At 34.9% G+C, this 13,717-nt stretch overlaps 4 protein-coding genes across 4 annotated transcripts; 3 read left to right on the forward strand and 1 right to left on the reverse strand. All coding sequences in view use genetic code 12, as the record gives it.

The window, feature by feature from the left end:
• Nucleotides 1–4,403: 4,403 nt before the first annotated feature.
• On the forward strand, nt 4,404–6,224 carry CTRG_05417 (SCF ubiquitin ligase complex subunit; the record flags this gene model as incomplete). Its single annotated transcript, XM_002551073.1, has 1 exon — nt 4,404–6,224. One exon carries the CDS (start codon nt 4,404–4,406, stop codon nt 6,222–6,224), a length of 1,821 nt encoding a protein of 606 aa, XP_002551119.1.
• Nucleotides 6,225–6,972: 748 nt separating this feature from the next.
• ORM1 (sphingolipid homeostasis protein) lies at nt 6,973–7,734 on the forward strand (the record flags this gene model as incomplete). The annotated part of the gene is made up of 1 exon (XM_002551074.1): nt 6,973–7,734. The coding sequence occupies one exon, from the start codon at nt 6,973–6,975 to the stop codon at nt 7,732–7,734; it is 762 nt and encodes a 253-aa protein (XP_002551120.1).
• Nucleotides 7,735–8,782: 1,048 nt separating this feature from the next.
• SHM2 (glycine hydroxymethyltransferase) lies at nt 8,783–10,195 on the forward strand (the record flags this gene model as incomplete). The annotated part of the gene is made up of 1 exon (XM_002551075.1): nt 8,783–10,195. One exon carries the CDS (start codon nt 8,783–8,785, stop codon nt 10,193–10,195), a length of 1,413 nt encoding a protein of 470 aa, XP_002551121.1.
• Nucleotides 10,196–10,578: 383 nt separating this feature from the next.
• Nucleotides 10,579–12,213, reverse strand: IHD1 (GPI-anchored protein IHD1; the record flags this gene model as incomplete). The annotated part of the gene is made up of 1 exon (XM_002551076.1): nt 10,579–12,213. One exon carries the CDS (start codon nt 12,211–12,213, stop codon nt 10,579–10,581), a length of 1,635 nt encoding a protein of 544 aa, XP_002551122.1.
• Between the last annotated feature and the right edge of the window lie 1,504 nt (nt 12,214–13,717).

Raw genomic sequence — 13,717 nt, forward strand, 5'->3', positions numbered from 1 at the left:
GATTTATTGAATATTTAAATAATAATGATAGTTGTTGTAGTTGTAGTAGTAGCAGTAGTAAATCTTCTAAAACTCTAAAAAAATAAAATTTGAAAAATTAATGAATAGTTATTCCATGTATATGGATGTAGATTAAGAAGATCTTAAAATGCTATAGGATAATGAAAATGAAACAATACAATACAAATCATTTTGAATCATGGTGGAATCCACTCTATATTTATAGTTCATCAATCTGGGGGAAGAAGAGGTTTGTAAAAACTTTTTCTTACTATACAATACAGCTACCACAAGTTGAACCAAAAAAAAAAAAAAAAAAAAAAAAAACAAAACAAGGTTTTTCATGCATGTATTAGTTTTTGCAATGCATAGTCTGTTATACAGCGTGGAGGAGATTAGAAAGTAAAATTAACACAATAACGAAAGTTTTTGATTTTATTATTAGGGAATCTATATTTACAGTAATGCATTAAAATACACCCACTCATCTAAGAACCTGTATTATGACGTCGATCAGTTTTGTGTTGGTTCCATCTCTCGCCGTACCGTCTCGAAGTCAGCCTTCAATTTTCCAATATGTAAGGCATGGATTAAGTGACTCATGGTTTATACATTGCATGTTTGAAAATTTGCAAACTTCCTTTCAGCCATAATTTGATCATTTGATAAACTTGGAAAGGTGTTGCTTCCCATCAATCTAAACACATTGAATTTAAGTGGTTTTTTATGAAATCAAAAAAAAAAACGTATGGGACTTATCACTCCCTTAGTTATTTTCCCTGCCGGAAAATTTAAATATAACACAAAAGCAAAGACTTTGTCAAAAGAAAAAAAAAATCGGAAGTCTACAAACCTTAACCCACTGCACAAACAGTTTATGAAAAAGGCAAAAACAATTTAACACTAAGTGTATGAAATGACGATTGTTTTTTTTTGTTTTTTTTTTTTAGTTAATTATTTTTTTTAAATAACTAATTTTGTAAATCATTATTCATAGAGCTTATTCTTATTACTCATCACAATATGCAATTCTAGAATTCAACCTGTCATTTTATTTGAACGAGGGGTACACTAGACATATGTAGATATTCACCTTATGAAAGCTTGAGATAATTTCGATTCAAAACAGATACATGCCCCACCAAAAGAAATAAAAATGTGGATTTATTTATCCATGGCCTTGGTATCAAAGCATTTATTTTTCAATTTTCCCCTTCCCCACCATTCACTAAGAAAAAGTTTGCATGAAAAGAAAAAGCCCTAAAGATAAAAAGCAACTTAACAAAGCTAAGCAACTTTGTGATGTCGTGTAGATGATATCATGAAATATAAAAGACAGAGACTATTGCCTGCATGAGTTACTAACCTATTACAGCAAGCAATATTTTGTCATTGTCATTGCTCAAAGTTTGTGTGTGTGTGTGTCATTATGGGAGATGGGCTTATTATAAAATAGCAAGGAAACAATTTTACTAAACATTGTGCTTTTATTTATTCCTCGGGTATTTTCTTTGTTTCATCATTGATTTTTAGATACTACAGGATAATTTCACATTTTATTTTCAGTTTTGGTTTTTGTTTGCTTGATTAAAGGTCTAAACCTTGATTTTTATTTAATGAAACTCGGAACCGTGTGGGTTTTCTCTTGATTTTTTTGCTACCTACATTTGAGGATGATTCCTCTTAGTTAGATACTGTTTAGTTATCTTTATTAAGTTGATGTATAATAGATGATATCTATTTAAAGATTGGCTTGATCATAAGAAGAAGAAATTTCCAAAATTAAATTTCCCTCGGAACTTATGCACGGAGAAAATTGTAAGAAAAAATATAATTTTTTCCGACCAATCATATTTCTCCGGTAATCCAAAGTGTAAAAATAATAATCCAGTTTTGTGACACAACTACAATTGTTTTTAAGTTTGATTACTCAAGAGTTTTATATTTGACATCACTATGCATATATAATAACGGAATTCAGAAGGCAGGAAAGAAGGAAGTTCAGAGAATAAATAAAAAGAAACGGTAATGTTCACAAAACACACCGTTATGTTACAGTTGACATTGCATTCTGGTTCGACTAAAATGTGTTAAAACTTAAAAATGTAAAGTGGGGGATGATAGTGTAGTGAGTTGGTGGAAAATGATAAATGAAAAAAGAACACTGAATTGAATTGATTTTATTGGGAGTTTGCATGTATACAAGTGTTACACAACCATTTTCGGTTCAAATAAACCTTATCTCTTTATTCAAAAAGGGCCTTGTAAAATTGATCAATGAAAATATGTGGGGAAGAAATTGAGTGGTGAAATTCTGCTCTTGATTTGCTATCCCCCCCCGTAGGAAGTTATTTTATTTTTAATTTTCTTACCATTGAGTATAACTACAATATGATTATTATGAAGAACAAGGGATGAGAATTAATTCCGCTGTGTAAATTTTGCAACTTTTGGTCTTGACACGAAAAAGAAACAACATAGAGAACAAATATAAGATTTTCGAGCCAGTGGAATTGGCTTGGACAACAACCATTTATAATAAAATTTGTTTCAGAGAGTGGGGAATGGATATCCAACGTATACTGGGAAATAACAAAAATTACATGGGATATAACAAGATTCGGGTATTGAAAGCATTTTACTAAAAATAAATACTGTTGTACTAAACTAAGTCCTTTAAATCACTGTCAATTCGGTTTCTGTGTTGCTTCAACAATGTCACATCTTCATTCTTGATCTTGCAGATCAGTAATTGCTCGATATTTGGCTGGAATATAACAATAAATACGACTCTAGTTTTAAACAATAGTCATTCGTGGGGAAAACATATTCAAACTGAACCAATCGGAGGATTAATTTCCATTATTGAAATACAATCACATAACCACCTGATTTTTCTTTTTTTTTGTTGTTGTTTCTTTTCATCCCCCTTTTTAAGAATAACCGGGGTAGTACCAATTTTTGATTATCTCTTTGTTTAGTTTTGTTTTCACATATACAATCTTTCCCAAAGATGGAATTATTAATACCCGGGAACACTAGGTATCCACACATCCGTATCACCGAATCGTTTCTGTATCCCTTTTATCATACGCCATGTCCACATTTTATTACTGTCTTTGAATTTTTGTACCTCATAAACCGGTAAAATCTATTTTTTTTATTATTATTACTTGACGTTATGTTACTATTTTTTAAGGGCTACTAAAGTTTTTTAGATCGTGCCTAAGGCGGGGGAGAAAAATGGTGGGGTGAATAAATACACATACAGAAAATGGAGTTAGTAAGCGATTAATATTAGATATTTGAAAGCAAAAAAAAAAAAATAGAAATATCATCTGGATTATAATTATTGACACATGGGGAGGTAATTACATTTTCATTGGTTACTTAAATTTGTGTAGACTCATAAGAACATGAAATATTCGACGATATATTAGTACACAATCTTGTTCGCATTTCTATTTTTTTTTTGTTCCACGAATTGTTAAATACAATAATTACAGTATTATTTTTTTGCAACCATTACTCCTAGATTAATACACGGGATTGCAAGCTGCAAGGAATAGCAAGCGATTAGGTATAAGACTGATAACATTTTGTATGAGAATTGAAACTGTATATACTTTATTAAATCACTGATCGGGAAGCACTAGGTTGGTTATAATGGGGAAGTAAACCAAAAGGATGAAAATCATAGTTCTGAATAAACAGAGGTAGACCTAGAAGATCCCTTCAAATTCTATGGTTGTTCCTCAGCCAAGCATCACAGCTGGCACCAATACTCTTATGCCAATGAAATTGGGAAAGTACTATGAACCTACCGCTTGTCATTATGATCTTGGCAATGCTGTTTCAAATTATATTTCTCAATTATACTTGGCTCTTGCTAAGAAACTTCCATCCACTTTGGATCATCGCTTAATGGGCTTTTTCAGTTCGCAACCACTATACCGATAATATCAACCCTGTATTGGAACACTCTATGCATACATTGAATCAATGATGCAATACACTCTCGATTAATCGATTCTAGTTTTTTTTTTCCCAGTGACGAGAATTTGCTCGACAACACTACATTTAGTATGATTCACGAGAGGTAGTTTGTGGATGTTTCAACACTGTTGTTTCACATCAAAATTGAGGGTGCAACTTACATGACGACGTCGACCAACAAATGAGTGCCAACGGAACGAAAAAAAAATAATAATACACCACGAGCGCAAGGCAATATAAATCAGGGGAAAATCAGTGGCAAAGGGGAGACAAAAAAAGATTATTAGGTCAGTTATCATTTACCAACGCGGGAGATAACACCGATTATCAAATCCTTTGATCATTTTATTTTTTTTTTCCTTCTTCTTTTACTATTGAATTGGTTTAACCACAACTTGACATATATAATGAATGTGTCAGTACTTGATTTGGGCCATGATATTTTAGTAAATCATATCTCCACTTATTTATCACCAGAGGATATTTTCAAATTTTTTAGTCTTTCAAAATCATTGTATGATATATTCCTGAACTCGTCCATTATTTTTCAAATTTTGTACAACAAGAAATTCACCAATAATGAAAACAATTACACATTAACACTCCAGGAGAAACTCAATTGGAAACAATTATTTTATTTACGTTGTAATCGAGATCAAAAATTTTACACTTGGGGTGCTCCAGATAATGGTCGATTAGGACACAAATCAACAGAAGTTCCTAGGGAGAATAAGTCAAACACCTTTGGATGGACAGTTCATTATCCGACTAATGTTTCGTCTTTCAATGATCACATTATAGTGGATATTGCTGCTGGTGGGTTTTCATTTTTTGTATTAACCAATGAAGGCGAATTATGGTTCACTGGATTGGATTGGAAAAAAAGTCAAGGAGTAGCAACCCCGGGTCCCATTACAACAAAAGATTTTAGACCAAACCCTGGTACAATGGCACTTTATACCATGGAACGCAATACCAATCAGACAGTTGGATCTAGAAGAAATCTCAGAACTGGAGTATTGCCGATTCCATTAATGGCTGGTAGATACGAAGATGATGATGACGATGATAATGATAATGAACAAGAGAATGGTATTGCTGCTGTTCCAGCTATAACTACCCCACCAGCAGCACCTACTAGCACTGAAATCCCACAGGCAAGACGTAGAATTGAACCAGTGACTCAGACAGAAGAGAGCAACAACCCCATGTCACATCGTCCTTCCAAAATCAAGGAAACCGCCATGATTTCTCGATTATTCTTGCCTCCATTAGAAAATGAACCACTGGATTCAATAATTTTATCCATAAGTGCTGGAAGAGAGCATATTATTGCATTAGATAACAATAACCATATTTACACTTGGGATGCTGGAACTCGCTCGAATGTTGGTATATTGCTTGATTTTCCAGGGATACCACCCGAAGCCCCAGTGATTAAGATTGTTGCTGGTTGGAACTTGTCTACTGCATTGATTGAAGGAGTCGGGTTGGTTGTGTGGTATACTAGAGTTGGTATCACAAGAGAACAATTTCAAGCCAAGGATTTCCGCTCAGAAGCCAAATATTTCATTGTTCCTTTCAGCAAAGGGGATATAGCTGATTTTTCTGCAGGATCAGATTATGTTATGTTTATCAGAAAGTCTGACGAGAAATTATATCAGATTAGATTCAATGCTCATGATTTTGCCACCAGGGATACACCTATTGAACCTGATGAATTGCGACAAAGAATCAGCTCAATGGACAATTTCAACAACTGGAGGGCAGAACAAGATGTCGTTGTCAAATTCACCAAAGTTAAAGGATGTTTTAACAATTTTGTCGTGTTCACCAACCATGATCAAGTATTACTTGGAAATTTGAAACATTCCTTGTATCCTGAGGATGGGAATGAAGAAGGTGCACATCCGATAATCATGCCTGAATTACAAGGACAAAACATCAAAACCATTGAGATTGGTGATTATCATTATTTGGCACTCACTGCTGATGGGTCACTTTTATCTTGGGGATTAGAACCTAGAGGCTGTGGATGTTTTGGGTTAGGTTATAAATTGACGGTACGTGATGAACATCCAGACGACATCAAGTTTGAACGTACTGATTTGATTGTGTTACGACCACTTAAATTGACAAAACCACCGATCAAAGGTAAATGGGTATCAATTGCTGCTGGTGGTTGGCAGTCCTGTGGTATCTATGTACCGTTAGAAGATGATGCTTGATGGGGATATTTTTATCTTTTTGTAGTGGTGTTTATACGATGGATAATAGTTAAAACACAAAAGTAAAACAATTTCTTCCGAAAACTGACAAGAGTAAGGTATTAATTTTCGAGTCATTGTATATACGTTGCAAATACAGTAACTTCTAATAGAGAATGTGATATACACAGTGTGAATCAACATTCAGTTATATATCGGGGAGAATGTTAATCAATTGCCTATCTAATCTGTTAAGAAAGTTTATATTTGGGTGGGGGAAGTGTACGAGTGGCAAGAAATTTTGATTGTTTGTTTTCCGTGTAATTGTGTGTGAGTGTGCCAGTGTGTGAGTGTGCCAGTGTGTGAGTGTGAGTGTGTGAGTGTGCCAGTGTGTTGTTGTTGTTTTTTCTCCGTCCGTCTGACTCTCTCAATTTCGCCCTTGAAAGTTTTTGTTTGTTTTCTTTCTTGCTCACACTTTTTTTTACTTTTTATTCCTCACTTCTCTTTCTCTTCATTCATTAATTCATTTGAATAAAATTTTTACTGTTCATATTCTTTTCCTTTTATTTGCTTTAAGAGAATCACCTATCTTACAAGTTTATTGAGTGTCTAGTATCACAAGTACTTCCACATTTATATTATTATTGTTATTATTATTATCATATAGACATATCCATTTTTTTTATTATTATTTATCTATTGTTCAGTCAGAAAACCTACTACCATCCAATTAGTGATCTACCCAAAAATCGTTTATTATTAATACCAAATGTCTGAATTATCTCCAAACACTGCCAATTTGTCTACAAATATTACAGTTACCCCGGCTAGTAACACCGTTTCTCCAAAAAACTCAACCCCTCCCTCACCTGAACTACAACATTATACCATCAATGGCAATAGTCATCACAGAAGAGGAAGCAGCATAAACAGCTCCACGGGTTCACCTTCTCGTAATAGAAGCAACAGTAGCAGTGCGAATGTATTGACACCAACACCTTCTCATCATCAACCTGCCCATGCTTTAACTAGACAAAGAAGATCTTCTTCTTTGATTCAACATTTAGAACCAGATACATTAGATACCAAGATTGATCAAGCTTTAAACCCCAATGTCAACGCAAATTGGGTCCATCAAAAGGGTGCATGGGTGATCCATGTGGTTATTATCATGTTACTTAAAATGGTTTTTAATTTTATTGGTATTTTGAACAACGACTGGAGATGGACATTGACTAATTTAACTTATAATATTGGATCTTACATCATGTTCCATCAAGTTAAAGGTACTCCGTTTGAGTTTAATAGTGGTGCATACGATAATTTAACTATGTGGGAACAAATTGATAATGGAGATCAATATACTCCGTCGAAGAAATTCTTGATGTTAGTACCAATTGGATTGTTTTTAATCAGTACACATTATTCAAGCTACAATTTGAATTTATTTATTGTGAATGGGATCAGTTGTCTCTGTGTGGTGGTTCCAAAGTTGGCAATTTCCCATAGATTAAGAGTTACTTTATATTAGTGTTGATGCTTGGATGAAAGAAAAATACGAAAAGCAAAATAAAAACTTTTAATACCTAGGAAAATGACTAACCATAAACTAAAGAAACAAGAGACTCATAAATCAGGAAGGGAAATAAAGTAAAATTCAAAAAAAAAAAAAGACAAAACGAAAATTAAGAATGAAAAGCAATGATGTTTAACTCATAGTGTCGGAGTTATTGTTTGGCTCGTTGCTTTATACGAGTAAGTCGTGTATGGTGAAAACATCTTTTTTTTTTCTTCTTTTTGGCAGATTTTTTTTTTTTTCATTTGCCTATTTTATCTTCTTTAATTATCATTATTATTCCTCTTTCAATAGTAAATACTTTTTTTTGTTTTTGTTTTTGATTTAGTTTTTTGATTAAATTATTATTATTATTATTAATTATATACGTATTTAACATTACAGTGATAATGTGTTCATTGTAGAATCCATTCAATTGCATAAGTTTTTTAGGGACGCAATTGTGCTCGCGTGATCGGGAAAACAATAGATCTTAATAAAGTGGAAAAGATACAGAATGATACAGTAAAGTTCTGCTGGATTACTTTCCTTCCATGTGATTAGTCGCTTGTTTCTGACTCCGATAGCTTCAGATCTTGTTAAGGTTTAGATACTTCAGTGGTTATTCGGACCTGCTAACTTTGAATTTGACTCTGATTTGCCTTCCATGTGCGACATGTCACGTGTTGATAACAGTCCGTGACAGCTATTCGCGGGGAGCAAACAATTGGTTGATTTTTTTTTTTTTTTTTTTTTGTTCATCGTTAATTACACGCACTATAACTATCGTAGATTTTTGACTTCGGTACTCACGTTTCTTATTGTTATAATGAGATGCATTGAAATTTTCTCATCACTTCATAATTTCTCCTCAAACAAAAAAGGAACTATAAAAAGTTCAACGATTCTTCTTATCCTTTTTTTTTTTAATTCTCCTTTTTCTTTTTTCTTGTTACATCAATTCTTGTTTCATCAAACAATAATCTACTCCCAACCCCCCCCCTTTTATATTTGTTAGAACGTTATGTCCCACTACGCTTTATCTGAATCCCACAGACAATTGACTGAAGGTCACTTGAAAGATACCGATCCAGAAGTTGACCAAATCATCAAGGATGAAATTGAAAGACAAAAACACTCCATTGTTTTGATTGCTTCTGAAAATTTCACCACCACTGCTGTTTTTGATGCTTTGGGAACTCCAATGTGTAACAAATATTCCGAAGGTTACCCAGGTGCTAGATACTACGGTGGTAACGAACACATTGACAGAATGGAAATCTTGTGTCAAGAAAGAGCTTTGAAAGCTTTTGGTTTGACTCCAGATAAGTGGGGTGTCAATGTCCAAACTTTGAGTGGTTCTCCAGCTAACTTGCAAGTTTACCAAGCCATTATGAAACCACATGAAAGATTGATGGGTTTGGACTTGCCACATGGTGGTCACTTGTCTCACGGTTACCAAACTGATTCCAGAAAAATTTCTGCTGTTTCTACCTATTTCGAAACTATGCCATACAGAGTTGACTTGGAAACTGGTTTGATTGACTACGATATGTTGGAAAAAACCGCTGTTTTGTTCAGACCAAAGGTTTTGGTTGCTGGTACTTCTGCTTACTGTAGATTGATTGACTACAAAAGAATGAGAGAAATTGCCGACAAAGTTGGTGCTTACCTTGTTGTTGATATGGCTCATATTTCTGGTTTGATTGCCGCTGGTGTTATTCCATCTCCATTTGAATATGCTGACATTGTCACCACCACTACCCACAAATCTTTGAGAGGTCCAAGAGGTGCTATGATCTTCTTCAGAAGAGGTGTCAGATCTGTTAACCCAAAGACTGGTCAAGAAATCATGTACGATTTGGAAAACCCAATCAACTTCTCTGTTTTCCCAGGTCACCAAGGTGGTCCACACAACCACACCATTTCTGCTTTGGCCACTGCTTTGAAACAAGCCAACACTCCAGAATTCAAAGAATACCAACAACAAGTTTTGAAGAACGCCAAGGCTTTGGAAACCGAATTCAAAAACAAAGGTTACAAATTGGTTTCTGATGGTACTGACTCTCATATGGTTTTGGTTTCATTGAAAGACAAACAAATCGATGGTGCTAGAGTTGAAACTGTTTGTGAAAACATCAACATTGCTTTGAACAAGAACTCTATCCCAGGGGACAAGTCTGCTTTGGTCCCAGGTGGTGTTAGAATTGGTGCTCCAGCCATGACCACTAGAGGTTTGGGTGAAGAAGATTTCAAGAAGATTGTTGGATACATTGACTTTGCCGTCAACTACGCCAAGGAAATCCAAGCTTCTTTGCCAAAAGATGCTAACAAATTGAAAGATTTCAAGAGTGCTATTGCCAACGGTTCTGAAAAACTCCTGGAAGTTAGAAACGAAATTTCTCAATGGGCCGGTTCTTTCCCATTGGCTGTCTAAAAGAATAATAGTCAATCCTTTTGAAATTATAATTTAATTTATTACATTTCCTTTTCCTTCTTCTTTTTCATTTTCATTTTTATTTTTATTTTTATTTGTTAAATAGTTGTGTAATTTTCATTGTCACCAAAATACAAAAAAAAAGGGTCAATTTTGTTAATTATTATAATTGTAGAGAAATCGGACTATCACCGCTGTTGCAAACATGTAATGTTTGTAATTACATACATATTTAATCAAAAACATTGTACTTTGATAAGAAATTAGAAACAAAACTATAGAACGAAAATATTTTTAGAACAAAATAAACTAATAAAACTAAACATAAGAAACGAAGAAAAAGAAAATAAAATTATTAATCATATAGATAGCAAATGAAAGTATTACAACAAGTTCAAAGCTAAAGCAATCAAAGAACCAAAAGCTAAAGCAGGAGCAGCGGCACCAGCATCAGCAGTAGTGGTAGAACCAGAGCCACCATTACCAGAACCTGAACCAGATTCAGAAGAACTGGAACCGGATCCAGAACCTGAACCAGATCCGGAACCAGTTTCAGAAGAATTAGAACCAGAGCCAGATCCGGATTTAGTAGAAGAACCAGAACCAGAACCGGATCCAGATCTAGTGGCAGAACCTGAACTAGAACCTGAACCTGAACCTGATCTAGTATTGGAGCCAGAGCCTGAACCTGAACCAGTTTCAGTAGCATCAGCATCATCTCCAGTTTCGGTGGAATCTTCATCATCACCGGTTTCTGTAGAATCTTCATCTCCAGTCTCGGTAGCATCATCATCGCCAGTTTCAGTAGCATCATCACCAGTCTCGGTAGCATCATCATCGCCAGTTTCAGTGGCATCATCATCACCGGTTTCTGTAGAATCTTCATCGTCTCCAGTCTCTGTTGAATCTTCATCTCCGGTCTCTGTTGAATCAGCATCATCAGTTGCAGTGGAGTCTTCATCATCACCGGTCTTAGAAGCATCAGCATCATCAGTACCTGTTTCATCAGAATCATCAGTTTCAGTGGAGTCGTCGTCTCCAGTTTTACTAGCACCGGAACCAGATCCAGATCCAGCAGTACCAGATTCATTGTCATCATCACTGTCAGTGGCAGAAGCATTGGAACCAGATCCAGATTCTGAGCCATCAGCAGTAGCAGTAGCAGACCCGGTAGCAGCATCACTTCCAGAACCAGAATTAGAACCACCATTAGCAGCAGCAGCGGCGGCGGCACCTCCTGCAACAGCAGCACCTCCAGCTACAGCACCAGCAGTGTTGGAACCAGAATCGGTATCAGAAGTATTTGAAACATCAGTGTTATCAGAACCATCGGGGTTGTTAGAATCTGAATCGTCGGTGTTGTTAGAATCTGAACCATTAGTTGTTTTAGAACCAGAATCACCGTTGGTAGTTTTAGAATCATCATTGGAGTCTCCTTTGGTAGTGTTTGAATCATTGTTAGATCCACCTTTAGTGGAGTTAGAATCATCATTTGAGTCACCTGCAGTGGTGTTGGAATCACCGTTGGAGTCACCTGCAGTGGTGTTGGAATCACCGTTGGAGTTACCGTTAGTGGTGTTAGAGTCATCATTGGAGTCATTGTTAGAATCATCCGAGTTATTGTTGTTAGAATTGCCACTAGAAGTATTAGAAGAGTTATCACCAGATTGAGTGGTAGTACCACTTCCAGAACCAGAACCAGAACCAGAGGAAGAAGAAGAACCTGAGTTTCCTGAATTTCCACTGATACCACCAATACCACAGTAGTAGCTTCTAAGATCTTGAGCACTGATACTTGAATCATAATTGGAACAGTTACATTGGGCTAATTCAGACCAGTAATTTTCATCATTACACAAACATTGCAAAGTTTGAGATTGAGTACCAGCTTCACCAGAACCACCACATTCATTTTGTTTTTGTAAAGCATTGTTACAGTGTTCGTTACAATTGTCATCAGCTCTTTTAGCAGCAAGAGCAATTTGCAAAAGGGCAAAGAATAATGGAGTTCTTCTCATTTTATTTTTCTCTTAATTATTAATAAATTATTATAGTAATCGAAAACGAAAATAAAACGAAAACACAACACACCTTCAAGAAGAATTTCCAATCCTCGGGTTATTGACATGTATTTATATGATTTCAGGGATAATTACATACCGACAATTATTCTGTCACTCTCTATTAGTCTCCACAGCAATAATTAGAATAAATTTAACAAAATAATGGCGGTACAACGTGTGTTACTTTCTTGTTTAGGATTCAAGATCACTCAAATTTCAGAACATTTTCGTGTGAGACTAGTAAAATACACGGCCAGTTGCGTCTAATTCTAAAATTTCAGATGAATGCAAGAACGAATTTAAAAAAAAGAAAACAAGAACAAGTTCAATAAGCAACGAATTTCAGGTTCTATTGTGAAAATCGTGGTGTTGGAGATGTTCTAAAACGGAAACATGGAAACTTTGCAAAAAAAAATAATAAGGAGATCTGGAACATTTTCCAATTTCCATTTTTGCTTTGTTTGTTTCGTTGCTGCGAAGTCAATTTTGTACCATTTTGATTTTCCTTCTGCCTCGTGACACGCGCAAAACCCCAAAATTCAAAAAAATAACCAGTATCGTGACAGTTCTAATGGTCTATCTCTTCAGCCGTGACGATACTGTACCTCTTGGTGTGTGTAAATTCAGTGACCGTTATCATGTTGTTTGTCCAATAAATGATAAATCAATTGAGAATATCATCTAATTGTATAGAATAATTCAAGAAAGAATTGCAAACCCGGGGGTTACTTTGTTCAAATTTTAGTTCATACCCAAAAATTTTCTTTTTCTTTTCTTTTTTGGTTGTTAGCGTACCTTTCCCTCTTCTCGTATATGAAACTATGATTGACTACTACTACCACAATCACCAAGGGTTATTTTAGTTAAATTAATGTTGATTTGCTCGTGTCTCATACGTTTTGTGGTTTTTTTAAAAAAAAAAGTATTCTACAAACTAATTACTGTTACTGCTAGATCGTATGCGTCTTGACGGTATTCAGTTAGATTTCTGAATAAGACAGGAAACTCGACTCGAGGAATATACTTTCACGAAACTTACCAATAAAAAATAATGAATACACAATGACAGGAAAAGACATCAAAAACTTGTCTTGCTCTTCATGATTACCCCTTACAAATGAAATTGGTTGACTTGTAGACTCAGCAAATCAGTCAAAAAAAAAAAAGAAAAGAAAAGAGAATGAAACTAAAATTAAAGGTAGCTGGCATTTATTATTGGAGAGAAGAGAACCTGTTCCCAATAATGGCAATACCTGCGTTTGTGAGGCGGTCCTTGATTTCATTGGTTCACAACCACGAGTTTAATTTTCACATTATTCTACTTAGTTTCTCATAACAATGGCTAGCGAGAGAAAAAGAAAAGTCGCGACCTGAGAAATTAATTTTAGGGCACACATATACGTCTACGTCTATTTAAATTCCTCTTTTTCTTTTTGTAGTTCACAACATTCCAAACCGA

The sequence above is a fragment of the Candida tropicalis genome (assembly GCF_000006335.3).
Source record: "Candida tropicalis MYA-3404 genomic scaffold supercont3.8, whole genome shotgun sequence".
Taxonomy (NCBI): domain Eukaryota; kingdom Fungi; phylum Ascomycota; class Pichiomycetes; order Serinales; family Debaryomycetaceae; genus Candida; species Candida tropicalis.